This window comes from Phodopus roborovskii, unplaced genomic scaffold (genome assembly GCF_943737965.1).
Source record: "Phodopus roborovskii unplaced genomic scaffold, PHOROB, whole genome shotgun sequence".
NCBI classification, from domain to species: Eukaryota; Metazoa; Chordata; class Mammalia; order Rodentia; family Cricetidae; genus Phodopus; species Phodopus roborovskii.
Genome location: NW_026125052.1, coordinates 29495112 through 29508624, shown reverse-complemented (window position 1 = coordinate 29508624; position 13513 = coordinate 29495112). Strand labels below are relative to the sequence as shown.

The following is a 13513-nucleotide window of genomic DNA, read 5'->3' as shown; positions in this document are numbered from 1 at the left end:
AAAACAAACAAACAAAAAAGTGAAGTCCAGGGCCAGGTATGGTAGCACATATTGTAAACCCAGCATTCGAAAGTCTACAAAAGAAAGATCAATAAAAGTCCATGGCCAACTTGGGCTATAGAGTGAGACCCCATCTCAAAAGCAACAGAAGGGCCGAAAGATAGCTGCATAGCTATGAGAATTTGCTGTGCAAACATGAGGCGCGGAGTTTGGGTCATAGCGCACACACAACAAGCTGGAGACCTAACTGCATGGTGGAGGCCCAAGTCTTTAATTCCAGCACTCAGAGGCAGAAGCAAGCCAGCCTTTGTGAGTTCCAGCCTGGTCAACGGGTTTACAGAGTGAGTTCCAAGACAGCCAAGGCTACAGAGAAACCTTCTCCCAAAAAAAGAAAAAGAAAAGAAAGCAAGCGTGGTAATGGAAGGGGTTGATGCTTGAGGAAATATAGTAATAACCGAAAAAAAGTCTGTAATTAAACTCCGAAGAAACAAAAGAATGTTTGATAAAGAAGAAGATTTCAGTGTGGCAAAGGACAGGCCTGAGGTGATGGGGGGAAAACCTGTTTCCTGCAAAGTCACAGGGAGTCTAGTGGAGTAGGAAACATAACACATCACTGGATTCAGCAAGGTGACCTTGTGGAGAGTTTTACGGGAGCTATGGGGACAGCAACAGATTGCAGTGGATTGAGGAGTGAGTGGGAGTTGAGGGGGTGGAGACAGCTGGCATGGGCACTTTTTCAAGCTGCTTGGCCGAGGAGCACCATGGTGGTAATCTAATAGTTGAGAATGTATTTATTGTTTTTCCAGTGGTACTTCAGAATTAGCAGAAAATACAAGGATGCAGGGAATAAAAAGCCTGCGAGACTCTCACGGGATGGGGTCCCCAGCGCAGGTGCCAGGGTTTTCTTCAAGCGGGGAGGATCTCTCTTCGGTGGTCCCTTCTGGACTGGCTACCAGGAGGGAGCGACTGGCCTGCAAGCTGTGTGTTGGGTCGATCTCAGTGAGGGGCTGTGCCCTCTTAAGGTGGGGGCAGGCCCCAAGCAAGGAGCTTCTCGAGTGCATAGGAGACCATTTCCCCTCAGCTAGCGCAGGGTCGCCAACAGGTTGCAAGAGAAGGCCGCGCCTGAGGCTGCGGGGTGGGAGGCTGGTTGAGGGTGAAGGATGAGGGGACTGGGAAGTTTGACGTGCGGAAGGCTGCGTTTGCCCTGCTGGACGACACCTCCTCCGAGAACCTCCTGTGGCTGCTTCCCGGGCCCAGGCGCCGCGTCCCTCGCGGAGCTGCTCTCCCCTCCTCGGCCCAGGCTCACGTCTAAGGCCGCAAGGCGTCTCGTCCTCGCCGAGGGCCAGCTGGAAGCCATTTTGATTATGCTCCGCCACAGAAGGAGGACAATACAGCCCCGCCCAGAGCCAGGCGCGCCCCCGCGGCGGGGCTGGCGCGCGCGTCCGCGCCTCTTCCCGCCGGCCCGGCGAGCGCCCGGCCCAGGCGGCGGCGGCGCGGGCCGTGGGGGGGCGGCCGGGGTGGTTATGTAAGCGTTGCGCGCTCCCGCGAAGCGTCAACCAATGGGAACCCCCGGGCGCTCGTGCTCGCGCACGCAGGGTAGGGGGAGGGAGCGCACGACGTGCGCGCGCCCTCCGCCTCGTCCACCGCGGCCGCCTCCTTCTTCTGCCGCTGCTGGTGCTGCCCGTGTGCTCCCTCGGTGCGGACCCGGTGCCTCTTTTGTGAAGCGGCAGCTCAGGAGACCCCGGCGCTCGCCATGGCCGACGAGAAACCCAAGGTGAGCTCGGCGCCGCCGCCTCCGCCTGGCCGCGCGGCCCGGTGGGTGGCGCGGCCCGGGGTCCGGCCGAAGCCCGCCGCGGGCTTCCCACCCCTGCCCCGGGCCCCCCACGGGGCCGGCCGCGGCTCAGGCCCGGCGCTCCGCGCCATTTTCCTCTCCCGCTCCCTTCCTCCCGCCCGCGCCCGAGGAGGCCCCGCCGCCCTCCCCCGCCCCCAGGCCTCGGAGCGCGCGCGGCGCGAGGCGGGCGGCGCATCGCGGGAGCCCGCGGGCCCAGCGGCCCCGCGCTGCCTCCTCGGCGGCGGCCGGCGACTGTGAGGGGAGCGTTGGGCGCGCGGAGCCCGGGGCGGCGGCGGCGGCGGCGGCGGCGGAGGAGGAGCAGCAGCAGCCTGCGGGCCGGGCTTCCCCTCTCGGGCGGGGGCCGCGCGCGCATCAATGGGCCGAGCGCGGGCCGCCCCGGATGGGGGCTCCGGACTGGGTCCCACTCGAGGCCCAAGGGGCCCGGGGGGAGGGGCAGCGCCGCTTGGCCGAGCGTCCCGAAACCGGGGCCCCGGCGGGGACCATGTGGCTTCTCGGACTTGGAGTCTGCGGTGCGGGCGGAGACGTGATGGGCTCAACTGGAAAACGCGCCTCCCGGGGCCCCGGGAGTCTTGCCTGCCGACGAGGGGGCGCGCGGCCGTCTCTCGGGCACCCCCTCCCGCCTGCACTCTGCTCTGAGGGGTACGCGGGCCGAAAGAACCCTTGGACACTTACGTTTGCCTTTGCTGAAGTTGGGTTTGGGTCGCGGTCTACCGGAAGACTTGCACGGGGACTGTGTGTTCCATCCATGACAGCACAGGGAGGGGGGGGGAAGAAGCTGTGAACTAAAAACGAGGCAGCTAATAGAGCCGAGCGTTAGTCCGCCAGTGCTAAAGGGAGAATCGCAGCATCCCTCAGTTGAGGGTTTTATTATTCTTTTTTTGAGATGTTTAATATGGGCATTGAACGGAGGTTGCTAACTTTAGCAAGGTAGCAGTGAGTTTTGAAATGCAAGGTATGGGTGCTCCCCTCTTCCCCCCCCCCCCCGCCCGCCCCGCTTCAGTAGCTGTACTTAAAACGCTTTGCAAAGAGAAAAGACTTCATGTGGGTAGCAAAAAATGTGGAGATGACAGGAGATTGGCCATTTTTAGAAAATTAAGCCTCAAAAACATTACAGTAAATCGCATGAGGCTGTCTATAAGTGGACTGTTGCCATTGCTAGTGTCCGCGTTTCTGTAACAGCCCTGTAACACTTGGCAGGCTGTCTCATCTTTCAGATCAGTGGCTGGGAACAGCTGTATGCTGATTGATGTAGAATGAGGGAAACCTGTTGATTTCAGAAGCCTTTGGACTGCTGCTCTAGAGGTGTTTTGTGTTTTCACAGTTTCCAAATTATACACTTTTATGTTTTTCTTTCAACAGGAAGGAGTCAAGACCGAGAACAACGATCATATTAATTTGAAGGTGGCGGGGCAGGATGGTTCTGTGGTGCAGTTTAAGATTAAGAGGCATACACCACTTAGTAAACTAATGAAAGCCTATTGTGAACGACAGGTGAGGAATTGATGTGTGCACGTCCACATCCAAATATGTGTCAAAAGTTGACTAGCGTGTTGCCTTGACTACTTTTGGTAAAGGTGAATGTGAGTGTGTAAGTACACTTTGCAGGTTTAGTATTATATGATTCAGTGCTACACCAGTAACCCTCATTAGTACATAAGGCTCCTTTACAAGTTACAAAGGAGATACACTTGTACTTTCATGAGGAGGAAAATGGATTTTGCAATTTTTTTTTTGCCCTTCTTGTCAAAACACCTGCAAAGTCTGTGTGGCATGGTGGGGTACTTGCCTTTAATCCTAGCACTCAGGAAGCAGAGGCAGGAAGATAGCTATCTGCTCTACAGAGCTAATTCCAGGACAGCCAGAGCTACACTGCAGAGTAACTCTTTCTCAAAAAGAGAAAGAGTTTTAACCAATTTGAGTTTTGGGTATTGCAGTTTTTCTAAAGTGTGTCGATTATAACCTTTTAAGAATCTTAAGAACATAGTGTGGGGTGCCTGGTGTGTTTGGGATTGAAACCACATTCATGAATGCTAAACATAACACTGTTCCATTAAGTTACCCACCCAACACCAGAGGTTAGGAAGTTTTAATCCTTTTAGGTAAATTTCTCTCTCCCTCTCTCTCTTCCTCTGTTTCTCTCTCCGATTTTATTTTTACTCCACATGCATTTTTGTTTAACCTGCATGTGTGTCTGTGTGAGGGTGTCAGGTCTCCAGGAACTGGAGTTACAGGCAGTTTTGAACAGCTGTGTGGGTGCTGGGAATTGAACCTTGGTCCTTTGGAAGAAGAGCCAGTGCTTTCCAGCCTCAAACATTTTTATATTATAGGGACGTTTGTATGTCAGATAATTATATAGATGTCACGAGGAAATAGAAAGTTCTCTTTGTGATTTGTGTGTTGGACTTTTCCTTGTTTGGCTTGTTCTGGCACAGTCTTCCTGTGGAGCATTGGCTAACTAGAAAGAATGTCCTATGTAGACTAGATTGCCCTCAAACCCCAACAGTCCTCTTTTCTACCTCATTTTTCGGATAGCAAACCAGCTCATTCACTGTTTATTTTTTTGGAGACTGGGTTTCTGTATGTAGCTCTTGATGTCTATCCTAGAACTGAACTCACAGAGATCTGCCTGCCACTGCCTCCCAAGTGGTGGGATTAAAGTCATCAGGCTCATTTCCTGGTTTGGACAAATGTTGGAAAGTCAATGCAAGTTTTACTACAAGAGAGTTTCCCATTGGAATGCTAAGTCAATAAAGCAAAGGTAATTGTAAAGATGACAGCTCTGTTTCCCGTACCAGTTCATCAGCTGTAATAATAGCAGAAATAGGAATTTTTTTTCTTGATCTACATTGATTGTCTAAGATGTGAAAGTTTTGGAAATTTTTGATTTTTTTCATGTCATCGACCTTATTTTGTGTGTAGATTGGCTTTGAATTCTGTGCTCTTAGTTTTAGCCTCCCAATTGTAGGATTTTAGGCATGTGCCTTCATACTTCTGTTTTATGCCTGCTTTAAAGTGTGTTAATAGAAAACTTCCAGGCTCATTTTTCTTTTGTTTTGTTTTTTAATTTACTTTGTTTAGCATTCTTACACTTCCTTATGTTTGTCCTGAAACTCAAAGATATCTACCTGTCTTTGCCTCCCAAGTGCTGGAATTAAAGGTGTGTCACTACTTGGGTTCCTTACACATAATTTATATGTGAAATCTCCTTAAGGAGTAAGTCAATGAAAGGGTTTAGGAAGGGGCCTTTGTAGGTGGCTCTGCAAGCCTGATTGCATTCAGTCTTTGAAACTCAGGGCGAGAACCACTGACTCCTAAGAATTGAAGCTTTCTTGGACCCTCTGTGCCTATATTGTGCATCCTCGCATAAGACAAAATAATAGTCTTTCATGATAGGCAGGCATTCTGCCTCTGATCTGTTTCTACTCACCCACAGAGAGTAAGTAAAAGTTTTGTGTTTTTTAAATAGGTATATTTTATTTGTTTTTTGTTTTCTCTTTATGTGCATTGGTGTTTTGCCTGCATGTATATCTGTATGAGAGTGTCAGGTACCCAGGAACTGGAGTTACAGAAAATCATGAGCTGCCATGTGGGTGCTGGAAATTGAACCTAGGTCCTCTGGAAGAGCAGTGAGTGCTCTTCACTGCTGTGAGCCATCTCTCCAGCCCTAGAAAAAAAATTTTAAATAAATTATTAGGTTTGGGAATATACATAATACAGTAGTAGAACATTGGCCTACCATGGGGAGGCTGAGGTTTCAGTCCCCAGTAAGAGGTGGTTGGAGTTTATTATTTGGTAACTTCCATTGAACATTCACCACCTTCAGATTTCTGGGGGGAAATCTTAATTTTCTTTTTTTCTTTTTTAATTTATTTTTTATCTTGTGTGCATTGTTATTTTTGCCTGTATGTATGTATGCATGTGTGAGGGTGTCAGATCTTGGAGTTAGACAGTTGTGAGCTGCCATGTGGGTGCTGGGAATTGAACCCAGGTCCTCTGGAAGAACCATTGAGGCATCTCTTCAGCCCCAAAATCTTAAATTTTATTTTTTTTCTAGACAGAATTTCTCTGTAACAGCCCTGGCTGTCTTAAACTCACTTTGTAGTCCCGGCTGGCCTTGAACTCACATAGATCCACCTGCCTTTGCCTCATGGGTGCTGGGAGTAAAGGCCTATACCACCATGTCCAACTTTCACAGGAATCTTGATTACTTGGGCTTCAAAAGGGTCCCAGGTTCAATTTCCAGGGCCCGCGTTGCAGCTTCTGTTAAGATTCTGTTAAATATGTAAATAGGAATGCCTAGTTCAGAAAAAACAAGATTCCCATTTTCTAAAAGTATAGAATAACATGATTTAAAGTGACAAGATTCCTACCCACTTTGTGTATTTAATTTTTTTAATCAAAAACATCTTTTTAAATATGATTACCTTACAAAATGGATGTATATCTTCAACATATTTCCTTTTAATGAAAATTTCACTTTTAAACATTAAAGGCATGAAAAAGGCCAGACTCTAGTTTAAGTCAAGGAGATTCATTCATACTTCAGGTACTTGTTTTACTTTCATTTAGTAAAATCTGATGTAATTTTGTAAACCTTGATGTCTTCCAACACCATACTGATGAGCCATCAAATCCTAGGAGTGCATTAACAATTTCTTGTTTTGTTTTTCAACACAGTTTCACTGTGTAGCTTTGGAACTCACTCTGTAGCCCAGGCTGGCCTGGAACTTGCAAAGATCTGCCTGCTTCTGCCTCCCAGATGCTGGGACTAAAGGCGTGCCCCTCCAATGCCAGCTCAACAATGTGTCACTCTTCAGTGTGAATTCTTGATCCCATATATACTTGTCTACACGCTCCAGGGGCAGAGGCTGGTGTGGGTTTCAGTTAGCCCAGTGGTGGATGTCTCACATGGTTTTTAATTGAGAGGGAGTAGTTACAAGAGTCGCATAGCTAGTTCCTTAAAGAGTTAGGAATGACTGCAGTGGCTAAGAGCTGTTTTTCTAGAGGACCTTGATTCAATTCCCAGCACCATATGCAGCTCACAACTGTCAGTAGCAGGGGATTGAGACCAGCATACACCAATGAGTTATAGGCTAGCTTGGTCTACATAGTAAGTTCCAGGCCAACCAGGACTATAGTGAAATTATATTGAAAAAGGGGTGGGGCCTGATGGTATGCACATCCGTCTGCTTGGTGAATTCCATGGTTTTCTAGACCCTTCCCGACAATAGAAACAACTTTTTTCTAAAGGGGTAGGAGGAGCTACCGATTTGCCATAGCAGCCCGGGCAACTTGATATAACTGCACCTCCTACTTCATAGACCTAGGGATTCAAACCTGGACAGTGCTAGCCATCTCAGACTTCTGTGTGCTTTGTGTATGACTTGTAGAGGTTGAAGGACAACTTTTGGGAATCCTTTGTTTTGGTTTTTTTTGGGGGGGGGGAAACGGGACGGGTTTCTCTGTGTATCCCTGGCTGTTTTGGAACTTGTTCACCGTACTAGGCTGGCCTCAAATTCAGAGATTTCACCTGCTTCTGCCTCCTGGGTGCTGGAGCTAAAAGTGCCACCACACCCCCCAGCTTGGAGTCAGATCTTCCCATCCACCTTCACATAGGTTCCAGGGATTGAACTTGGGTTGCCAGACTTTCATGGCAAGACCTCATGAGCCATACTGTCTGCCCAGACTTGGGGTTTTACCTCTAGAAATCTCTATGGCATCCTCATTCAGTAATACAAAGTCTAAACATTGGAGTCCTTGGTATTGTCAGAGCTACCAGTGGCTACTACTGATCTGTACCTCCCCTCATATAACATACCACCACTTGGATTGTTACCAATATTGGGAGGTGCTATCAAATGAGAATACCCATATTTTCAAAATTTAGTTTAAAAAATTGAATGCCTTAATCTCCCCTTTTTTATTTGTTGTATTTTGTATTTTATTTTGAGATGGCTCTCATGTAGCCCATTCTGGTTTCCAAGTGCTGGTACTACTACAGGCATGTGTGTACCATCTTCATTTTGAAACAGGGCCTCTAAGCATGAGAAACACCATATGTTGCGTAGAAAATGTCAACAATTGCTGATTGTATACATGCCTCAATTTTTTTATGGCTACATTTATTTGTAGTTTTAGGAGAATGGAGTTTTTATCCAGCTTTGTCTACATATATAGTGAGTCCCTGATTCAAAGAAAGTTTTTAATGATTATGTGCTGTTTGCTTTTAATCTCGTTAGGGATTGTCAATGAGGCAGATCAGATTCCGGTTTGATGGACAACCAATCAATGAAACAGACACACCTGCACAGGTAAAAATCTCTGTACTATTTACGAGAATTATGTCTCGTGTACGATTACATATATTTATGCATGGTCTTGTGTGCGTACTGAAGCCAGTGAGAACATCACGGTGCCTGCTCTGTTGCTTTAAGCTTTGTTTCTTTGAGACTGGGTTTACTTGAATCTGGAGGTTGTTTGCTACTGATCCTCTAGTTCCTGCCATCCTTGGTGCTGGGGTTAGCTGTCTTAACAGCATGAACGCTGGGCATCTAAATGCTCCGCTTTTCTGTAGGTGCAGGAAACTGAACTTGGGTCCTTTAAGCAAGCACTCTTACTCACAGCTATCCAGCCTTGTGTTTTGTCTTGTTTGCTGGCTTGCTTCTGCCGCCATCTCCTGTTGTGTTTCTTTTTGTTTTTTGAGACAGGATTTCCTCTGTGTAGCCCTGACAGTCCTGGGACTCACTTGGTAGACCATGCTGTCCTTGAAACCCAGATTCATCTACCTCTGCCTCCTAAGTGCTGGGGCCACCATGCCCTGCTAAAGCGAATTTTTTTTTCCCCTTTTTTCTTTTAACTTTGTTCTTTTGGGGACATTTTTGGTTTTCATCTCTTCTTGTCTCAGTCTGCCCAGTCTTGTACACTGAGCTTGACTATGTATGTGTAGATGACTCTTTACAAACTTGGAGTCAGTAAAGGTAATTGATATGGCTGGCAGAGAGAGGAATAAGGTGGGGTGTAGACAATTTCAGCACTTTTCAGGTCTGAGGAGTCAGGTAAGAGTGACTGGCTGGCTGGTCCCTTACTTCTCTGTTCTTTCAGCTCCCATATCTTGACTCCTCTCTTTGCCCAGCCATATATCACTTACTGTCTGAACAGACCTCTAGACATCTATGGTTAACTAGTAGCTAGCTCCACCTTCTGATCTCCAGGCAAACTATTTGTCACAACACAAAATATTACACAACAGGTAATTCTGACATAGCACTGCAGGTTTATTGTTTTTGTTTATCTGTGCAATATATGGTTTCCCTATCTAAAGGCATTCATTGTATCCTTTTCTTCTGAAACTTCCTGAAAGTTAAGAATGTAAATCACTGGATTTTTTTTGTTTGTTTGCCTGTTTTTGGTTTTTTCCAGGCAGGGTTTCTCTGTAGCTTTGGAGCCTGTCCTGGAGCGCTCAGATCAAGCTGACCTCAAACTCACTGAGATCCCCCTGGGTCTGCCTCCAAAGTGTTGGGATTAATGGAGAATGCCACCGCTTGGCTGTTTTTGTTTTTTGAGACAGGATTTTTCTGTGTAGTTCTTACTTTCCTGGAATTTGGTCTGTACTATAGATTAGGCTGGCTTTGAACTCAGATCTCCCTGCCTCTGCCTCCCTAGTGCTAAGACTAAAGGTTTACAACACCCTTGCCTGGCCTGAATAACCTAATTCTTGTGAGGAGAGTTTTAAATTGGATCCTTTGTGCTTCTCGCTTTTCATTTTATTGTTTTGGGGGTTTATAGTGGTCATACCTCTTCCTCATAGAATTCCTGGAATTACAAAGTGTAAACTACTGACTGATTTGAATTTCAGCTTTAATTCTCCAATAAGAATTGGAGAAAAGGATATGTTGGCTTACACCTTAATTTAATCCCAGCACTCAGGAAGTACAGCAGGTGAATCTCTGAGTTGGAGATCAGCCTGGTCTATAGTGATTTCTGGGATAGCCTGAGCTACACATGAAACAGTTTTAACCCATCTTCACCACCACCCCAAAAGAGAAGGGGAATGAATGGTCTGGAGCTATGGTTCAGTGGTTAAGAGCATTTGTTGCTCTTGCACAGGAGACTTGGGATTGCAAGTTACCCAGAGCTACACAGAAACTGTGTTTTTATTGCTCCTGAAAACTATATACATAAAACAATTTTTTTATGATAAGATAGTGGTGAGGGCTAAGTAGTCAGGAACATCAGCATCAAGGTATGATTTTGCACTACAGAAATTCTCACAGCAGTCTTCAGCTGTTTTGTAGCCACAAGGGGGTGCTACCTTCTCCGTTGTAAATATGCTTCTGTGTATGGCCTGGCGATGGTGGTGCATGCCTTTAGTCCCTGCACTCAGAGGCAGGTGAATTTCTGTGAGCTCCAGTCCAGCATGGTCTACAGAGCCAGTTCCAGGACAGGCTCCAAAGCAATACAGAGAAACCCTGCCTCCAAAAACAAAAAGTGTTTTGAGGCATTTAAATTTTTATCATAAAATGATATTTTAATGTGAAAATTAATATGTATTCAGTTAAAATTGTTACATTGGAATATTATAAAATGTTTTTAGTTGAATTTGAAATTCATTTTGAGAATTGTTTTCTTCCACTGCTGTTTATTCATTCATTGATTTATTATAGCTGGGCATTGGTGGCTCATACCTTTCCTCCCAGCACTCCGCAGGCAGATGCAGGTGGGTCTCTGTGAGGCCAACCTGCTCTGCAGCGCTAGTTCCAGGACAACCAGAACTGTTAACACTGAGAAACCCTGTCTTGAAAAACCAAGAAAAAAATTTTATTTATTATGTATATAGTGTTCTGCCTGCTGGTCAGAAGGCATCAGATCCCACTATAAATGGTTTCGAGCTGCCATGTGGTTGCTGGGAATTGAATTCAGGACCTGGAAGAGCAGCCAGTGCTCTTTAACTACTGAGCTATCTCTCCAGCCACCACTGTCCCATCTTAAGATTTAAGAAAGTATGCTGGGTTGTGATGCCTCATACTTTTTTAATCCCAGCAGAGGCAGGTGAATTTCTGAGTTCTAGCTAGTCTTTAGACAGGGTCTCACTATGTAGCTCTGCCTGTCCTGGAACTCCCTCTGTAGCCCAGCCTCCAATTCATAGATAGAGATCCACCTGCCTCCTGAAGTGATTAATTAGAGGGCTATGACACTATGTCTGGCTTCCATTGTTTACATTTTTCTGTGTGTTCCCAGAATTAAGAAAACTTGGACGTGGTGGTGCTTACCTTTAATGACAGCACTCGGGAGGCAGAGTTCTGTGAGTTACTGGGACAGCCATGGCTACATAGCTACACAGAGAAACCCTGTCTCCAAAAAAAAAAAAATCCAAATTTTAGAGTTAGATTTATAAAACAGGTTTACTAAACAACTAAAGCTCCAGTCTGTGGTAGTGTACCCCTTAAATCCCAGAACTTTGGAGGCAGAGGCAGGTGGATCTCTGTGAATTTCAGGCCTGCCTCATCTACAGTGGGAGTTCTAGGACAGTCAGCTGTTATGCAGAGAAATGCTGGCAAGGAACTCTTATGTTGGCCAGGCTAGTTTCAATTACAGAAGCTCACCATTGTCTAGCTACTATGTAATAAATTAAAATTTAATTTTAGCCTAATGCTTTCTTTTTAGAGTATTTAACAAATAAGTTATTTCCTGAGAGTATTGAGCCTTATTTTAAAACTTTATATTGATGTTTAACTTATGATAGATAAGTCTTGGTTTTTGTGGAGACTGGGCGTCACATGTTATAGTCTAGGCTGGTGTCAGAATCTAGAGCATTGTCTCAATCTTTGAGGTGCTGGGGTTATAGGTGTATAGTGTACAGCCATGTATTTGATTAGGTTAATCAGCACTATTAAAATTCCAACATTTGGCAGACCGATGGTAGATTTGCTAAGTGTTTTTTGAGACCAGCCTGTGGCTGGTACCTCATTCATTTCCCTTTCTTGATCTCCATAATGCTGGGGTTTTACACAGGTGTGTGTCACCATTCCCAGTGTTTATGAAGCTGACTTCTGTAATAATGAAGCCTGGAGTGAACTGGGACTTTTCTGTAAATTTAATATGAAAATAGAAATTTTAAATTCTTCCTCACTGGTCTTAAATTTGTTTTCTTTTTTGTGCTAGTTGGAAATGGAGGATGAAGATACGATTGATGTGTTCCAGCAGCAAACAGGAGGTGTCTACTAAAAAGGGAACCTGCTACTTTACTCCAGAATTTTGTTATAGACCAAGAATACATTCGCAATTAGAAAGCCGCAATTTGGTTCCGCCACATCCTGACTACTACAGTATAGTTTTCTCTATTCTTTCATTTCCCTGTCCCCATTTCTTTATTGTACATAAAGTAACTGGTGTATGTGCACAAGCATATTGCGCTTTTTTTTCTTTTTTAAACTAAATGGCCAATGTTGTGTTTTGATTGACATCAGATGGAGATGGTCTGGGGGGGAAGTACTGGTTCTGTGAAAATATCCCCCTTTCTCCATAGTGGCATGCTCATTCAGCTCTTATCTTTATATTCCAGTAAGTTATTTTGCTCTCAATGTTTTAACAAAAGAACCCAACAACAAAATCCTTGCATACCTTGTTCGATTGGAGAATTTTAATGTTTTTCATTTATCATTGTAAAACCAAGGACAATTTTATAACTTTTTTGTACGTAGCTGTTACATGTAGGGCAATCTGTCTTTAAGTAGGGGTAAATTACTCTTGAACAAAATGATCCTAGATAGTTTTCCCTTCAAGTCAAGCGTCTTGTTGTTTAAATAAACTTCTTGTTTAAAATCAGCTGTTCTCTTTATTCTGAGGAATATTAAATAGGAAAATGTTTAATACCAAGTGTGTTGTCTCACACCTTTAATCCCAGCACATAGCAAGTCCTATAATATTCACAGCTACATAGAGACCCTGTCTCAAAAGGAAAGCTAAGTTAGATGTAGTGGTACATGCCTTTAGTCCCCAGCACTTGAAGCAGGGGCCAGGCTGATAACTCAGAAGCAAGCTGGTCGATCTGGTGTGTTTCAGGCCAACAAGGGGAATAAGTGAGACCTTATTTTGATCTTTAAAAGGGGGCAAGAGAAGGCTTTAGATGACTGTGGTTTGGTTCCCAGCTTCCCATCTGGTGGGTCACAACTAATTCTACTTAGGCAGATCGGATACCCACCCTCCTACCCTGAGTACCAGAAGTGTACACAAGAATCTGCATGCCAGGTCGTGGTGGCACACGCCTTTAATCCCAGCACCCGGGAGGCAGAGGCAGGCGGATCTGTGAGTTCAAGACCATCCTGGTCTACAAGGGTTAGTTTCAGGACAGGCTCTAAAGTAAGAGAGACCCTGTCTCAAACAAATGTTTTCTGGCTCACGTTAAGAATACTTGCTGGGTAACCATGGAAACTAAGAGTTAAGATTGCATTATCCACAATCTGGGTGTCCCACACATGCCTGTAACCCCAGCATTGGAAGAGGTGGAGACTGAAGGGACTTCTACAAAAGAATAGGCAGAGTGACAGGAAATTTGTCGCTTTCACATCTAATCACACAAAGGTGGAGGGAAGGCTGCCAAGATGACTCAGTGTAAAGGCACTTCTCACTGAACCTGGTCTGCGTTTGATAGCTGGAGCCCAC

The 13513-nt window shown here is 45.6% G+C and overlaps 1 protein-coding gene across 1 annotated transcript; it reads left to right on the top strand.

Annotated features, from left to right (window-relative positions):
- Positions 1-1597: 1597 nt before the first annotated feature.
- Positions 1598-12676, top strand: Sumo2 (small ubiquitin like modifier 2). Its single transcript, XM_051180514.1, has 4 exons — positions 1598-1774; positions 3212-3343; positions 8092-8163; positions 12014-12676. Exons 1-4 carry the CDS (start codon positions 1754-1756, stop codon positions 12074-12076), a joined length of 288 nt encoding a protein of 95 aa, XP_051036471.1. The 5' UTR covers positions 1598-1753; the 3' UTR covers positions 12077-12676.
- Positions 12677-13513: the final 837 nt, after the last annotated feature.